Raw genomic sequence first — 15,261 nt, forward strand, 5'->3', positions numbered from 1 at the left:
CTAACCAAAGCTAACCAAACAATCACAGTAACAAACATAAAGCTGCAACTGTGACAGCTGCCACTAAGAAATTACACAGTGGTGTGAAAAGATTTAATAAGAAGATGTATTATTTGTCAGGGAGGACAGAAGCTTAAAATGGGATCTAAAGGATAAGTAGCACTTAACTGGAAGTGAGAGGAAGGAAGAGCATTCCAGGTAGAGAGAACAGCATGTGCAAAAAAGAAAGCCTAGTGAGTATAGGGAATGAAAAAGGTCCAATTTAGTTCAAAGGGATAGAATGAGAGGAAGAGTGGTACAAAATGTAGCTGGAGCGGTGGGGAATGGCCAGACCACAAAGGGTCTTGTAGTTAGTAAAGTGTTTTCAGCAATAGGATGACATGACATACATTCTGAAAGGATCACTCTGGCTGTGTGTAGGTTGCGGGGGAGGGTTTGGGTGGTGGATTGATGGGAGGCTGAAGCGATTAATGCAGAAGAGATGGTGACAGCTTGGACCAGGATGAAGGTGAGAAGTAGGTAAAACCGAGAGACATTTAGAAGGTAAAAGTTACAAGATTCAGTAAAGGCTTAATTATGGGAAGTGTGGAAGACAACCTCTATCTAGGTTTTAGATGACTGCACAGCGGAGCCATTCATTACGACCGGAACCACTGGAAGTATCTCTGTACTGCAGTAGGATTATGAGGTAGATCTTGAACCCATAAAGTCTGAGGGGCCTCTGAGGCATCTGAGAGAAGATGTGAAATGGGCAAGAGATATTAAGCACAGAAGCCCAGAGGAAAGATCTGGGCTGAAGATAGCCTCAGCTACCTCATTAGTAAGAGTACTTACCTCAACTGGAATGAGGATTAAATGAGCAAATGTATACAGTATGCTTTGCACAGCACCCGGTTCATAGTTAGTACTAAACAGATAGTAGCTTTTATTATTGTTAATGTTATACTGACTATTGGATAACTTACAAACTAGTCCCCTTGACTAAAACTGGCGAAGAGACATATCGCTACTTCTAGTATCAAACTGAAATCACTTCTGCTGCAGTTAACCATGCCTCTTACCCTACATTCAATTCCATATAAATTAAGCGTTCATATATACCTGATTTATGGCACTGTGTGACAAACCAGGTAAAGCAATCCCTGCTTACAACCAGCTGTGGTAAGCTAAACAAGACATATATCGCACAAGCTAAGGTGCACGCCCACACACACCCTAGTGTACCAGAGATGTCACAAAGCAATATAAGTGATTATCTTATATAGCTTGAGAGTATAGTTGTAATTTGAACCCTAGTATGAGTCCCAAGTGTCTGCAAAGAACCAGAGTAAATCCTCAATAAAAGTTTAATGATAATGAGCAAATATTCTAAATGACAGTTATCTAGTGGGTGGGACTTCCAAGAGGTGATAAAACATCTTTACGACAAAGAGATCAAGGACTTCCAGATGACGAGCACACTGTGTTTAGCAGGCCCACCTTTATTTAGAAGCATCCTAAATCACAATCAACTGTATTCTCCAAATAAGAAACAATAAAGCTCATTGGTGGTCTACGGCTACGCCTTATCCAATACAGTAGCCGCTAGACACACATGACTATTTAAACTTAAATGAATAAAAATCAAACGAAATTTAAAAGTCATTCTAGCCACATCTTAAGAGTTCCATAGCCACATATGGCTAAGTGGCTACCCTGCTGGACATTGTAAAACACAACATTTCCATCACTGAGAAAGTTCTACTGGAATTCCACGCTGGTCTAGAGCAAATTTAAAACACAAACTCTCTTAATACAACTTTTCACCAGTCTGGCAACTTGAACTTTCAACTTTATAGCGCATTAAGAATATACGACCCCACAAGGAAAACAGAATTGGCTGTGTTCAGTTCTCACTTTAAAAGTGTCTTGCACAGATAAATTTAAGTTGTTTCTATTACACTAAAAACTCTCACAAATGATACATATACATAAACCGAATAGTGAGTGTGCATCAGGACCCATCTGTAATTAACTGAAAGATGCGCCTTTATCTTGTATACTTTATATCAATACAATATTGTAAACTACAAAATTAAGTTCTATTGTGCTTAAACTACAGAATTAGTGCTTTTACTTACTAAACACAAGTGAGCATCCACGTCTGAGGTGGCAGAATGAGTAAACGTGGTTAAAGGAGGCAATGCACAGGGTGGGTGTCAGGAAGAGTACTGAATATGCCTGTGGTGATGGTCACATCCATGCGTAAAGGTACCCCCGTGATTCCTAAGACACATACGCAGAGAAGAAAGTCTGCGGGATGGGGTCTGCCTGAACACTTGTGTACCCAGTCTGGATTATCTCTGGAAAGGTCCACAGCCACCTGTGGTCCCAGGGGAAGGGGTCAGCCCTTTGACACGGAAATGCTTCCAGGGGTGGACACACCGGAGGAGGGAGGGGAGGGCAGTGATGATCATAAGTGCCTACAGCGGCAGGAACTGTGACAGGACAGGATCAGAGGCCGGGACAAGAAGGAGAGCTGTGACCACCCCCTCCCCAGCCCGAGCCCTGCCCGAGCCCTTCCCGGCCCCCGAAAGCGAGTTACATAACCCCGCCAGGCGTCTCTCCGCGCCGGGCGAGCGGTGCAGGCGGGGAGGACAGCCCCCGCGGCCGGCGGTCGCTCTTCCCCCACCTCGGCCGGGGGCCCGAGCCGGGCCAGGAGAGCAGCCACCGCCTCCGCCCCGCCCGGGTTGGGCCCCCGGGCTTTCGGTTTCCGGCCCTGGCTCTCACACAACCCCACAAACCAATACACAGACACCATAACAAAGGCGGCGACGCGGCGGCAACACCGGGGTGGAAGGACTAGGGGACCACAGCGGGGCTGGCAGTCAGCCCACTTGCCCGGCAGAGGGCACGGCCGCCCGTCCCGGCCGGATGCAACCCGGGGGCAGGCGGACGGCGGGAAGAGTGGGGGTGCTTTGAGGTGCTACTCACTCTCGTCAGGCAACTGGTCGAGCTCCGCCATCTTGAACGAGCCGCGCCGCTTTTTCAAAGGCTGCCCGCCGCGGTGCATTGTGGGGCGGAGACTGTCTTTGCGAGGGAGGTTCGAATGCGGATCTCGCTGCCCGCGGTGCGGCGCACCGCGGCGCTACTCCCGCCGCTGCCGGCTGAGGCGGGCCCGGCTCCGCCCGCGCCTGCCCTGGGAGGGGGTGCAGCCGAGCGGGGCCGCGCCTCGCCCCTCCGCTCCCGCCCCCGGCTGGGCCGGAGGGAGGGGGAGGGAGGCCGGGCCGCCAGGCCCGTCTCGCGCCGCCCCTACCTGGGCCCGGCGCCGGAGCGCGGGGAGAGCGGGGGGAGCGGCGCGAGCTGCCGTGTCCCGCCCGGCCCGGCTCCCGGTCCTCGCCGCCCGCCCCCTCCGGGGCTCGCTCCCGGCGCGCGTTTCGAGTCTCGCGCTGCAGCTGCGGGAACTGTAGGCTGTTTATTCCGAGTGGGGAAAAGGAGGGAAGGTGGGAAGGAGGCCCCGGCCGGCTGAGGAGAGGGCAGGGGGGCAGGGAGGCGGCACCCGTAGGCCCGGCGCGGGGAGAAGCCCCAGGTTCTCGGCCTCATTTCCCTAGGGGGTTCTACCCGAAGTAAAATTTTCGCGGCTCTCCAAGCCCACGTTTCTCCGGCGTCTCCATCCCCTCCTTTCTCCGGAGAGCTGGGGGAGGGCCGGGGAGGAGGGCTCAGGCCGCGGCAACCCCACAGCTTGCCCGCCCAGGACTGGCGGTGCCCGCAGCCCCTCGGGAGCCAGGGCCACCCCTCCCGAATGCCGGAACCGGAGTTGCGTGGAGCTCGGAGGAGAGACCTTGAGAGGTCATGAAGTTAGTCATTTAGGTCGGCAGCTGAAGAACTGTTTTGCTCAGCTCTTTCCCCCATTCACACTAGACCATGTAGTGTGCTGGGAGAGAATTACAGAAACAAAAACCGACAGTGACACTTAAAGATGATGAAGTACCCTGATCGAAATGTTATGAGAACACAATGAGAATTCATCCAGTTTTGAAAGAAGCCCAGGGAAAGATTTCACAATTCCTGTCTGTAACAGCGGCCAGTAATAAACCACTCTTGCTTTTTAGCAATTCATCTGACAAATGTTACTGAGCTCCAGTCCTTTTTTTCCAGGGATGTAAGGGGGCGGGCGGGGCGGGGGGGGGATAGTTAAGCAATGAGAGTACAACACGGGTGAACTCCAGGAACTAAAAAGTTAAAAGGTGGTAGACAGATGAGGACAGCAGAACACACAGGCCGGCCCAGGCTAAGGAGCTGAACTTGCTAAGAGCACTGGAGCAATGGATGGTGGGGTTTTAAAGTATAGGGCTGGCATGTTTCCATTTGTGTTGTAGAACACAAATGTGGGAAACGAATTGGAGTGTGACAAAATGAGAGTTCTGGAAACCAGTCAGGAGGAAGCTTGTTGGGGCAGGCAGGCAAAGGAGAGGAGATACCTGTACCAAGCCACCCTAGAGTTTCAGAGGATGGACTCTGGAGCCCCAAGGTTTGGCTGGGATTCTGGCTGCTAGTTATATAATCTCAGGCAAGTTTGTTTATTAATTCTCTGTGCCTCAGTTTCTCACGTGTAAAATGCAGGTAATAACAGGGTTGTTTTGAGCATAAATGCCTTGGTAAACATAAAGACCTTGTAATAGTTCCTAGAACACGTTTTGGCTCAAATATTAGCTATTGCCACCACCACTTTGGAATGGGAAGTATCACTGGATGCTAACTTCGTGCCTTGGGTAACTGGGTACCGCCACTTACTGAGGTTGGAGGTGAAGCAGGGTGTGAAGGGGAGGGGGATGAAAATTTTAATTTTACAAAGTAATCCTTCATAGGTAACTTAACCCCTCCTGTGCCTTCTAATCACATTCTGATCTACCTTATGTGACGATGAAAAACAACTGATGGCAAACCAGGTTTTATCTTAAGGCAGTTTTCACACACACACAACAGCAGGTCTGCTGTTTAAACAGATATTTTGAGGCTATTTCTCTGATCACCTGCGTCTTAAAAATGGACCCTAAATGAGTCTTCTCACGCTCCGAAGCCTGAAGCTGTATCCCAGCCTCAGATCTACCACTTATTAGCTGCGTGACTGCAAACAAAGCACTTTATTATTTTCAGTGAGGGTCTTTATTGGATATTTATGAGGGAGATTTTTATAATCTTTGGCTTACTTGATCCTCCCAACAATCTGGTAACTTGTTCAAGGACAACATTGACCGGGTGATAGAATCAGGAATCTGGCCCCTCTCAGAGCCTCAGTTTCTCCCTATGTGATGATAGGATAACACATCCATCACAAGGTTGTTAAATTTCCTCGAATTGTGTATTCCAATTTAAAATGACATGATTGTATGTGTCATTGTTTGCTTAAAGAAAAAAAAAAAACTAAAATTTTGACAAGGTCACTAAAGTCATGAAAATAAATCATAAGAGAAATAAACATAGCCACATTTTAGGGACTTGTTTGGTCATTTCCAGTCCCATGGCCCATATATCAAATATTGAGTTATTTCTGTGCTAACTTGTGTGCTTCAAAGGACACCATCAAGAAAGCAAAAGACAGCCTTCAGAATGGGAGAAAATATTTGCGCATCATATACCTAATAAGGGACTTGTAGCCACAATATATAAAGAAATCTTACAACTTGCTAATAAAAAGACAACCCAATTCAAAAATGGGCAAAGAATCCAAAGAAGATAAAAAAAGCCAATAAGCACATGAAAAGATGCTCAACATCTTTAGTCATTAGGGAAATACAAATCAAAACCACAATGAGATACCATTTCACACCCACTGGGGTGGCTATAATCAACAAGACATAATAACAAGTGTTGACAAGGTAGTGGAGAAATTGGAATCTTTGTGTATAGCTTGTAGGAATGTAAAATGGTGCAGCCACTATGGAAATAGTATGGCAGTTCTTCAAAAAAATTAAACAGCATAACCCTATGATCTAGCAATTCCACTTCTGAGTGAGTATATAGCCAAAAGAATTGAAAGCAGGGTCTTGAAGAAATACTTGTACAACCATATTCATAGACGCATTATTCACAATAGTCAAGAGGTGGAAGCAACCCAGGTGTCCATCAATGGTGAATGGATAAACAAAATGTGATATATACATACAATGGGATATTATTCCTCAGCCTTAAAAAGGAAGGAAATTCTAACATATGCACAATATGGATTAACTTTGAAGACATCATGCTAAGTAAAATAAGCCAGTCACAAAAAGACAGATATTGTATGATTCCACTTACATAAGGTACCTAGAATAGTCACATTCATAGAGACAGAAATGAGAACGGTGGTTGCCAGGGATTGGGAGAGGGGGAAATGGGCAGTTACCGTTTAGTGGGTATGGAGTTTCTTTTGGAAAGATAAAGTTCTGAGATGGATGTGGTAATGTTTGCGTAGCAGTGTGAATGTACATAATGCTACTGAACTGTACACTTAAAAATAGTTTAAATGGCTAATTTTACATTATGTATACTTTACCACTATAAAAAAAATACAGTCCTGGCAGTCCAGTGGTTAGGACTCTGCGCTTTCACTGCCGAGGGCCCGGGTTCGATCCCTGGTGGGGGAACTAAGGTCACACAAGCCTCGCCCGCAGTGCAGCCAAAAAAAAAAAGTACATATTGCACAAACAGGACGCACAATGTGATCTCATTTACAAATATATATGCATAGACTAAAATCCAGAACGAAAGATATACAGTGGTGGCTGTCTCTGGGTGGTAGGATTATGGGTGATTTTTTTTTCTTTATATCTATAGCTATTATTTTTCTACAGTAAGATTTTTGTTACTTTCATAATAAAATGGTTGTTGAAAAAATTGGTATATAATATAATAATAATAATAATGGAATATTATTCAGCCGTAAAAAGAAATGAGGTACTAATACATGCTACGACTAGATGAACCTTGAAAACATTATGCTAAGTGAAAGAAGTCAGACACAAAAGACAACATATTGTATGATTCCATTTATATAAAATGTCCTGAACAGGCAAATCCATAGAGACAGAAAGTACAATAGGTTAATTGCTGCCTAGGGCTGGAGAGGGGAGGTGGGGGAGATGTGGGAGGTGGGGGGAGAATTGGGAGTAACTGTTAAAGGATACAGTGTTTCTTTTTGGAGTGAGGAAAGTGTTCTAAAATTGATTGATTGCAGTGATGGCTGCACACCTCTGTGCATGTACTACAACCCACTGAATTTTAAAACGGATGAATTTTATGCTATGTGAATTATATCTCAATAAAGCTGTTACGTGAAAAATCTTACTTTTAGACATTTTGGGTTTTGTCTCAATCTAAAATCTTTGGTAGTCACTTTTTGTAGAATCCTTTTCTTAGTCACTTAATGAAGATGCAAAATCAACCGCACTCTGCTGGACAATTTTATTTTTATTTATTTATTTATATATTTTTTAATGAATTTATCTTTTTTTTAAACATCTTTATTGGAGTATAATTGCTTTACAATGGTGTGTTAGTTTCTGCTTTATAACAAAGTGAATCCGCTATACATATACATATATCCCCATATCTCTTCCCTCTTGCATCTCCCTCCCTCCCTCCCTATCCCACCCCTCTAGGTGGTCACAAAGCACCGGGCTGACCTCCCTGTGCTATGCAGCTGCTTCCCACTAGCTATCTATTTTACATTTGGTAGTATATATATGTCCATACCACTCTCTCACTTTGTCCCAGCTTACCCTTCCCCCTGCCCGTGTCCTCAAGTTCATTCTCTAGTATGTCTGCATCTTTATTACCATCTTGTGCTGGGCAATTTTAAATGATAGCTGCAAACAAAAGACTGATATCAAACTGCTTTCCTTCCCACTTTGTCTTTTCTGCCAAACATTCTACTTACTATTCTGCAAACTATGCTGGAAAGAAACTGCTTTTCCTGTTGGACCCAAGTGGCTACAGGGAGGTGCAGACTGAATTCCTGACAGATCCTGTTTTTTAGAATGAAGCTTAGGGGGGTCATCAAACACCAGTTTCTCCTCAGACCCAGATGAAAGTGTCATTTGGTTAAAAAACAACAACAGCAACAACAGAGGAGGGGATTATTAAGCCTGTTTCCAGGACTGTAGTGCGAATTAAATGAGATCACTTATGTAAAACACCTGGCCCACATCCCAGCACATAAACACCAGCTCCCTGTCACTCTTTCCTACATCTTGTTTCCCTAAATTGTACCAAGAAGGAACTAAGTGTTGTTAGTTGTATTTCTGAGAAACTACTTCTAAAGACATTATGCTCAGCAAAGTTTAGTGGTGTATCCCAGGTTATTTAAGGAGGCCTCTGTTTTTCAGTCTGCAAAATGGAGCCAAGCCTAAGGAAAACCATCACTTCCTTGAAGGAATAAGAGCAACCTCTTTCACCAGGTATCTTTAGTAACAAACTATGAAAAAGTTGTAATAGATTAAACCATGGGAGGGAAAGTAGAAAGACATATTCCCCACACAAATGAACACACTCCATCATTGTCCAGAATTTTCTAAATGAATTGGGGGACATCAGCTAAGGAGCACATGAGACCAGACTACCCAAGAAGGAGTGCCTTGTCATCAAAGCTCCCCAGCCAGAAAGATGGCTTCATGCAGTGGATTTATGGATTCCAACCCGGAAAGACTGCCCCTTCAGGACATGTATGTGTCCATGGCATGTAAGAAAACATTGAATTGGATAATCACTGATTTTGCTTTCTCTTCTTAACCCCCAGATTCTAAACAATTCAACAGGGTGAAATTATCCATCAGTTGATCAGCAAATATTTATTAAGCACCTACTGTGTGGCATAAATTAGGCAACATTCAATGTGACATAGTGCCTACCCTTACAGATTGTACAGTCTAATGGAAAACACAGATTCTTTAGGAGATTACAGTAGCATGATGAGTGCTACCTTGAGGTTGAGGACAGGATGCTATAAGAGAATAGAGTAGGGAGGGGCGGGGAGCAGGAAAGTTTTCTCAGGGAAATGGTCTCTAAACTGAGACCTGAAGAATGAGTAGAAGTTAGGGAAAGGAAGTGGAAAAGAAAGTAGTATTATTATTCGCAGAGGGTCATGTACAAAGGCCCAGAGGTGAGAATGTAAATGACTTTTATTCCAGGAATTTTAAGTAGCTCAGGATGGCTGGAGAGCAAGATATGGCAAGAGGAAAAACCTGAGAAATAAACTGGGGTCACACAAGAGTCAGGGGGAGCTTTGAGAAACTTTTCCTGAAGTGGGTTTTGCTAGCTATGGAGGTAGATGCCTCACAGATGTCCAGGCCGTCGGTTGACGGCCCCAGCTGCTGCACCCTAAGATGTGCTCAGCATTTATGCTGATGCCATGCTCTCCCCAGGCTGCTGCTCCTAGCCAATGACTGAGCATGGCAGAGCTGCTAGCGCCAGGCCATTTGTCCTCAACATGGGCCTCCCATAATGTACAATCTTGGCTCTGGGGCTCCTGCATGGCATGGTCTGGATTGGCTGCATGCTTACGTACAGAGCTGCCTGCAGCATGTGACCCTTGGCAACACTGTTGAACACAATAAAGGATGTTCTGTGACCATTGGTCTGTGTTTGGGGTGCAGGATATACCAGCTTGTCAGCATTAATAGTTGTTTCTTTGGTGGAGCCTCAGGGATTTCAATGATTGGGGCTGGTAGTGGAGCTAGAATATGCCTACGCTGTCAGCTCACTCCAACAGATTCCCACCATGAGTCAATTTTGGACTCCTTGGTACACAAGCCAATGGTGGTTTGAGACCTGGAGACAAAGCGCATCCTGTGCGATCCAGCAGTGGGAGGACAAAGAAGCCTGTGCCTGAGATCTCCAGCCCCCTTCCTTGCATAACTTCTCCTGCTGTTACTCCACTGTATCCTTTGCCTGTAAAACAAACAAACAAAAACACTGTTCTGTGCTAAGAGTGGAGCCTAATGTAAACTGTGCACTTCAGGTGATAACGATGTGTCCGTGTGGGTTCATCAGCTGTAACAAATGGGACGCTGAAAACGCGAAGCCGTGCTGTGGGACACGTGTATCTAAGAAACCTCCTTCCCTTCCATTCAATTTTGCTACTAAAATTGTTCTTTAAAAAAAAGTCTAAAAACACACAAACAAAAAATGCAGGTAGGGCTTCCCTGGTGACGCAGTGGTTGAGAGCCCGCCTGCCGATGCAGGGGACGCGGGTTCGTGCCCCGGTCCGGGAGGATCCCACACGCCGCGGAGCGGCTGGGCCCGTGAGCCATGGCCGCTGAGCCTGCGCGTCCGGAGCCTGTGCTCCGCAACGGGAGAGGCCACAACAGTGAGAGGCCCGCGTACTGCAAAAAAAAACAAAAAAAAAACAAAAAAAACCCGCGGGTATATAAGAAACCTTCTTCCCTTCCATTCAATTTTGCTACTAAAATTGTTCTAAAAAAAAAGTTTAAAAACACACAAACAAAAAACTATGAGTATAAACCGTTGGAGTCCTGTGAGTCCTTTCAGCAATCAAACATGTAAGGTGTTTAAAGCATAATTAGCACAGCCTCCCCACTGGCCTGGCCAAGATATCCTCAGAGCTGCAGTGCAATTGGAAGCTCCTCCTATGAGATGCTCCTTCCCTTCCCTTCCCTTCCCTTCCCTTCCCTTCCCTTCCCTTCCCTTCTCTTCCCTTCCCTTCTTTTCCCTTCCTTTCCCTTCTCTTTTATAAGTGTCAGACCTGCAATCTGGTCTGAGGCTCTCCCCACAACCTCATGATCCCTCTCTGCTATATCTTTCAAAAGTGTTTCCCCAAATAAATCTTCTGCATATCTGATTCTATCCTGACCTCTGCTTCTCAGAGAACCTGAACTGGAACAGTAGGTATTAGGAAATGGTCTGGAAAAGCAGGTGGTACAATGGATTTTGAACTGGATAACTCATCACCCGGCTGGCAGGGACTATCCCAACCCAAGTGGAATGTGGAGCGTAATGCCTGCCACATGGTGACTGAGGATTCCACCTGTGGTGTCCTGGGAACTATCCCAGGGCAGGGGAACACACCTTTACTGGTGCCATGATTCAGGCATTGAAAGAAAAGGGGAAAATAGTGCTTATGAGGACAGTGGAGTTGGCTGGTTATTACTAAATTGCACTGACGTCCTGTATAGGGATAATGAAAAAAAAAAGAGTTATCAAACACCTAAACACTCAGTGGAGAGCCAGAGGGCCTCTTTGGTAACTTATAAGAAGGCCTTTGTCACCTCCTTGAAGCGTGAACACAGCTAAGGGGTAAGAGCAGAACTTAATAGCTTGAGCTCCAGAGACATTTAATCTCTCTGCCAAGGCAGGTTTGTTATGCTAAGGTTAGAGTTCTAGTTGAGAAAACCTGAGGTCCTTTGACAGTGACACATGGAAAGGAGACTTTTAGGGGGATGCCCCTGAGGATCTGGCTCTGCAGACTCTCCGGAACCCTCAGAGTTGCAGAGCTGTCCAGCCCTCCTTTAAGAGCTCGCACTCCTCCCATGCAGGAAGACACTGCAGAATCTTCTCTCTGACAAAACAATAAGTTTCTGACTCAGGAGTGATGGGAATGATGCATGGCCTATTGAAAATAACAGAGGCCAGATGGCAGTGCTTAATCATGGGAAAGCAGGGGGCTGCATTTACCATAAAAATTGGCAAGGTTGGGGCTTCCCTGGTGGCGCAGTGGTTGGGAGTCTGCCTGCCGATGCAGGGGACACGGGTTCGTGCCCCGGTCCGGGAAGATCCCACATGCCGCGGAGCGGCTGGGCCCATGAGCCATGGCCGCTGAGCCTGCACATCTGGAGCCTGTGCTCCGCAACGGGAGAGACCACAACAGTGAGAGGCCTACGTACCGCCAAAAAACAAAAAAAATTGTCAAGGTTGAAGGGACAGCCAAGGGGAGTTGACCCACAGGGACATGTGGAAATGGAAATAGTTAATAGGACATGGTGTCTCTAGGGGCAAAATAGCTGGGTAGCCAGCAAAGCAGGTACTTAATATCTACAATCAAGGCAAGACTGGAGGAGTAGGAATGGGAGGGCAGTCACCCTAATGAAAGGCCTTGATGCCTTGCTCATTTCCCAGACGGGAGTCAAATTTCAGATCTGGAACTCATTGATTGAAGAGCTGGCCAGGTCCCTAGGAGGGAGCGCCCTGGAGCAGTGTGGCAAGTGTACACTGGAATGATGCCTAGTCGTTCCTCAGAGGGACCTATATATTCAGGTGACTGTACCCTGAGGAAAGGGGGGTACCCAGATGTTTCAAGGACTATCGAACACATATCTGAGTTTGATAGTCATAGGCCTGAAGTCATCATCAACGTCCCTTAAAGTTGGGGTATGTGGGGTAGAGACAGGAAGTCATAAACGGAGTCCTGGCTTCCAGGAGGTCCAGTGGGTCTGTGGACTCACTTGGTGATCATTTCCTCAGTCCCTGAGAGTAGAAGTTGGCAGTTAGAGGATCCCCCTCATTGGGTCCTTGGCCTGTGGGGTAAGAAGAGCTACTGTAGTGGGGAAGGTTAAAAGGGTAAGTGGAGCCTCTGAAACTACCCTCTGTTTCTCCCCACAGGATATGAAATCAAAACCAGAATCAAATCCTGGGGGAGAGGAGGGTGAAGATTGTACCACCATCAAAGATCTGAAAGATCTAAAGGATGTCAAGTCTCAGATTTGATTCTTTTTAATCTAAGTTTAATAGAGACCAGTTTTTCAGTACTTGTAAAACCATTCAGCCACACTTTCATGTCCATGTCAGTTCAACGAACTGATTCCAAAAAATTACCTCAACGCGTAAGGAGAAAAGTCTGTGCGATCATTTTAAACCACGAAGTTATCTTGATTACACCATTGGCTCCTTTTCTCAAGAGTCGTCTAGTTCTTCCTTGGACACGTAACAATAGCTCTTAATCCCACAGGGATAGGAATCCAAAGCTACATTCTTCCTCACAAACAAAATGTACCCAATTTCACCCCAAATATTATCAGATTGATCCTTGTAGCGAATTTGCGTTAAAAAATTAACGTCTTCTGGGGAAACCTGCGCCATGGGAATTGCTAATTCAGCTTTTAAAGACCTCTGTGCTGCCCTTAGTCCAACTGCATCATTTTCTTCAAGTTCTCCTTTATGACTTAATGGATAACTACAAGTGTTGGTAAAACAACCTGGAAAGGAAATTTTAGCATCTGACCTCTGCTGTAGCAGTAGCTTATTTTCTGTGTTGAATACGATGACACTTAAGGCTCAGGGCAATAGTCTTTTCTCAATGTTTTCATTCAAGTCAGAATTCATTTTGGTTCTAGGTCCAATTTTGTTGTAATTTTCATGGATAAGAATATATATCGCTGCCAGAAATGAAAACTGTTGCTCATCAAAATTGTCAATATTTATTTCAGGCATTGTTAGCACATGTCTGTTCTGTCCTGAATATCCTTGCTTCTCCAGGACCTGCAGGTCACCGTTGATTGGCTCAAAGGTAACTCCTACCCAAGATTTTCTTTCTCACACTTTGCCACAGGTGATTGGTTCAAGGATGGGAAACTGAATCAGTGATTCTCTCCTGTAGGGATTGCTGAATGGGATCCATAAGAGTGGACTTAGTCACTTTCCAAATGGTTGTACAGTAGAGCACAAATTTGTCCTTTTCTCTGTCTATGTTTTCTGTCTTGTGGCTAGAAAAAGCCCGTCCACAGAGAAAAGAAAGTGGTGGACTCACAGGAGGCTCAGAGAGAAGAGAGGGATTGAACACCAGCCGTGTTCCCAGGCCTCTTTCCATTTCTTTGCTTCTGAGGCCTGGCTGCACTCCCGCCCTGGGGTTTCTCGCAACCCAATGCCTCACTATCCTGTATTTCTATACTGTAGTTAAACTAAACTGCATATGAGCGAAGGATGAGAGGCAAAGAAGGAAAATGAGAACAGCTTAATTTATTTGATGGGTGAATGTTGGCCTTTATTTTTATGTCTGTGAATAATTTGCATCACAACCAATTTTTAGATTTTTTAAAAAAAATTGAAGCATAACATACATTTACTAAAATGCACATCTTAAATATATAACATCTTGACAATTTTTTTCTTTTTAAATCAACTTTATTGAAGTAAAGTTTATATATAATAAAACGTACCCATTTTAAGTGTATAGTTTGAATTGTGACACCTGTGTATACATCATCAAAGTTAAGATACACAACATTTTCTTTTTTTTTTTTTTTCCAGCTGTGCTGCTCACATGCAGGATCTTAGTTCCCTGACCAGGGATCGAGCCCATGCCCCCTGCAGTAGAAGCGCGGAGCCCTAACCACTGAACCGCCAGGGAATTCCCAAGATACACAACATTTTCATCATTAAAAAGTTCCCTCTGGGCTTCCCTGGTGGCGCAGTGGTTGAGAGTCCGCCTGCCGATGCAGGGGACGCGGGTTCGTGCCCCGGTCCGGGAAGATCCCACATGCCGCGGAGCGTCTGGGTCCGTGAGCCATGGCCGCTGAGCCTGCGCGTCCGGAGCCTGTGCTCTGCAACGGAAGAGGCCACAGCAGTGAGAGGCCTCCCCCAGGAGTTCCCTCACACTCCTTTGCAGTCAATCCCACCCCCTTCCAATGCGAGGCAACCACTGATCTGCTTTCTGTCACTATATAGTTGTTTTACCTGTTCTAGAATTTTATATAAAAAGATATGTGTATATATAATAGATATATAAACATAAATATATGAATACTTTTGGGAGCCCAGATTATTTAGCTCAGCAATAATGTTTCTGAAATTCATCCATGTTGCATGTATTGTTAATTTGCTCCTTTTTATTGCTGGGTAGTATTCCATTGTACGGATGTACCACAGTTTGCTTATCTATTTGCATATAGATGCACATTTGGATTGTTTCCAGTTTGGGAGTATTATGAATAAAGCTGCCATAAATATGTGTTTTCAAGTCTTTTTTGTGGTCATGTGTTTTCATTTCTCTTGGGTAAATACCTAGGAGTAGAGTGTCTGACAGGTGTGCATTTAACTTTATAAGAACTTTTCCCTCATACATTTTCCCTCACATTTTCCAAAGTGATTTTGCCATTTGATGTTCCTACCAGCAATGTATGAGGGTTCCAATTGCTCTGTATCCTTGTCAGCACTTGGTATTGTCATTTTTTTCTAGCTAATTTTTTTTTTTAACAAAGCTATAGTTGATTTACAGTATTGTGTTAGTTTTAGCAGTACAGCACAGTGACTCAGTATTTTTGCAGATTATATTCCATTATAGTTTACCGT

The 15,261-nt window shown here is 45.1% G+C and overlaps 1 protein-coding gene and 1 pseudogene across 1 annotated transcript in view; both read right to left on the minus strand.

Annotated features, from left to right (window-relative positions):
- LIN9 (lin-9 DREAM MuvB core complex component) overlaps positions 1-3,162 on the minus strand; it is a 106,072-nt gene extending 102,910 nt beyond the window's left edge. Inside the window, exon 1 of the mRNA XM_029230248.1 lies at positions 2,974-3,162. Coding sequence (XP_029086081.1) covers positions 2,974-3,052 — 79 coding nt within the window. The 5' untranslated portion in view covers positions 3,053-3,162. The remainder of the gene's footprint in view (positions 1-2,973) is intronic.
- Positions 3,163-12,790: 9,628 nt separating this feature from the next.
- On the minus strand, positions 12,791-13,413 carry LOC114897810 (annotated as a pseudogene).
- Between the last annotated feature and the right edge of the window lie 1,848 nt (positions 13,414-15,261).

This window comes from Monodon monoceros, unplaced genomic scaffold (genome assembly GCF_005190385.1).
Source record: "Monodon monoceros isolate NGI ecotype Baffin Bay Population unplaced genomic scaffold, NGI_Narwhal_1 Super_Scaffold_18, whole genome shotgun sequence".
NCBI lineage: Eukaryota > Metazoa > Chordata > Mammalia > Artiodactyla > Monodontidae > Monodon > Monodon monoceros.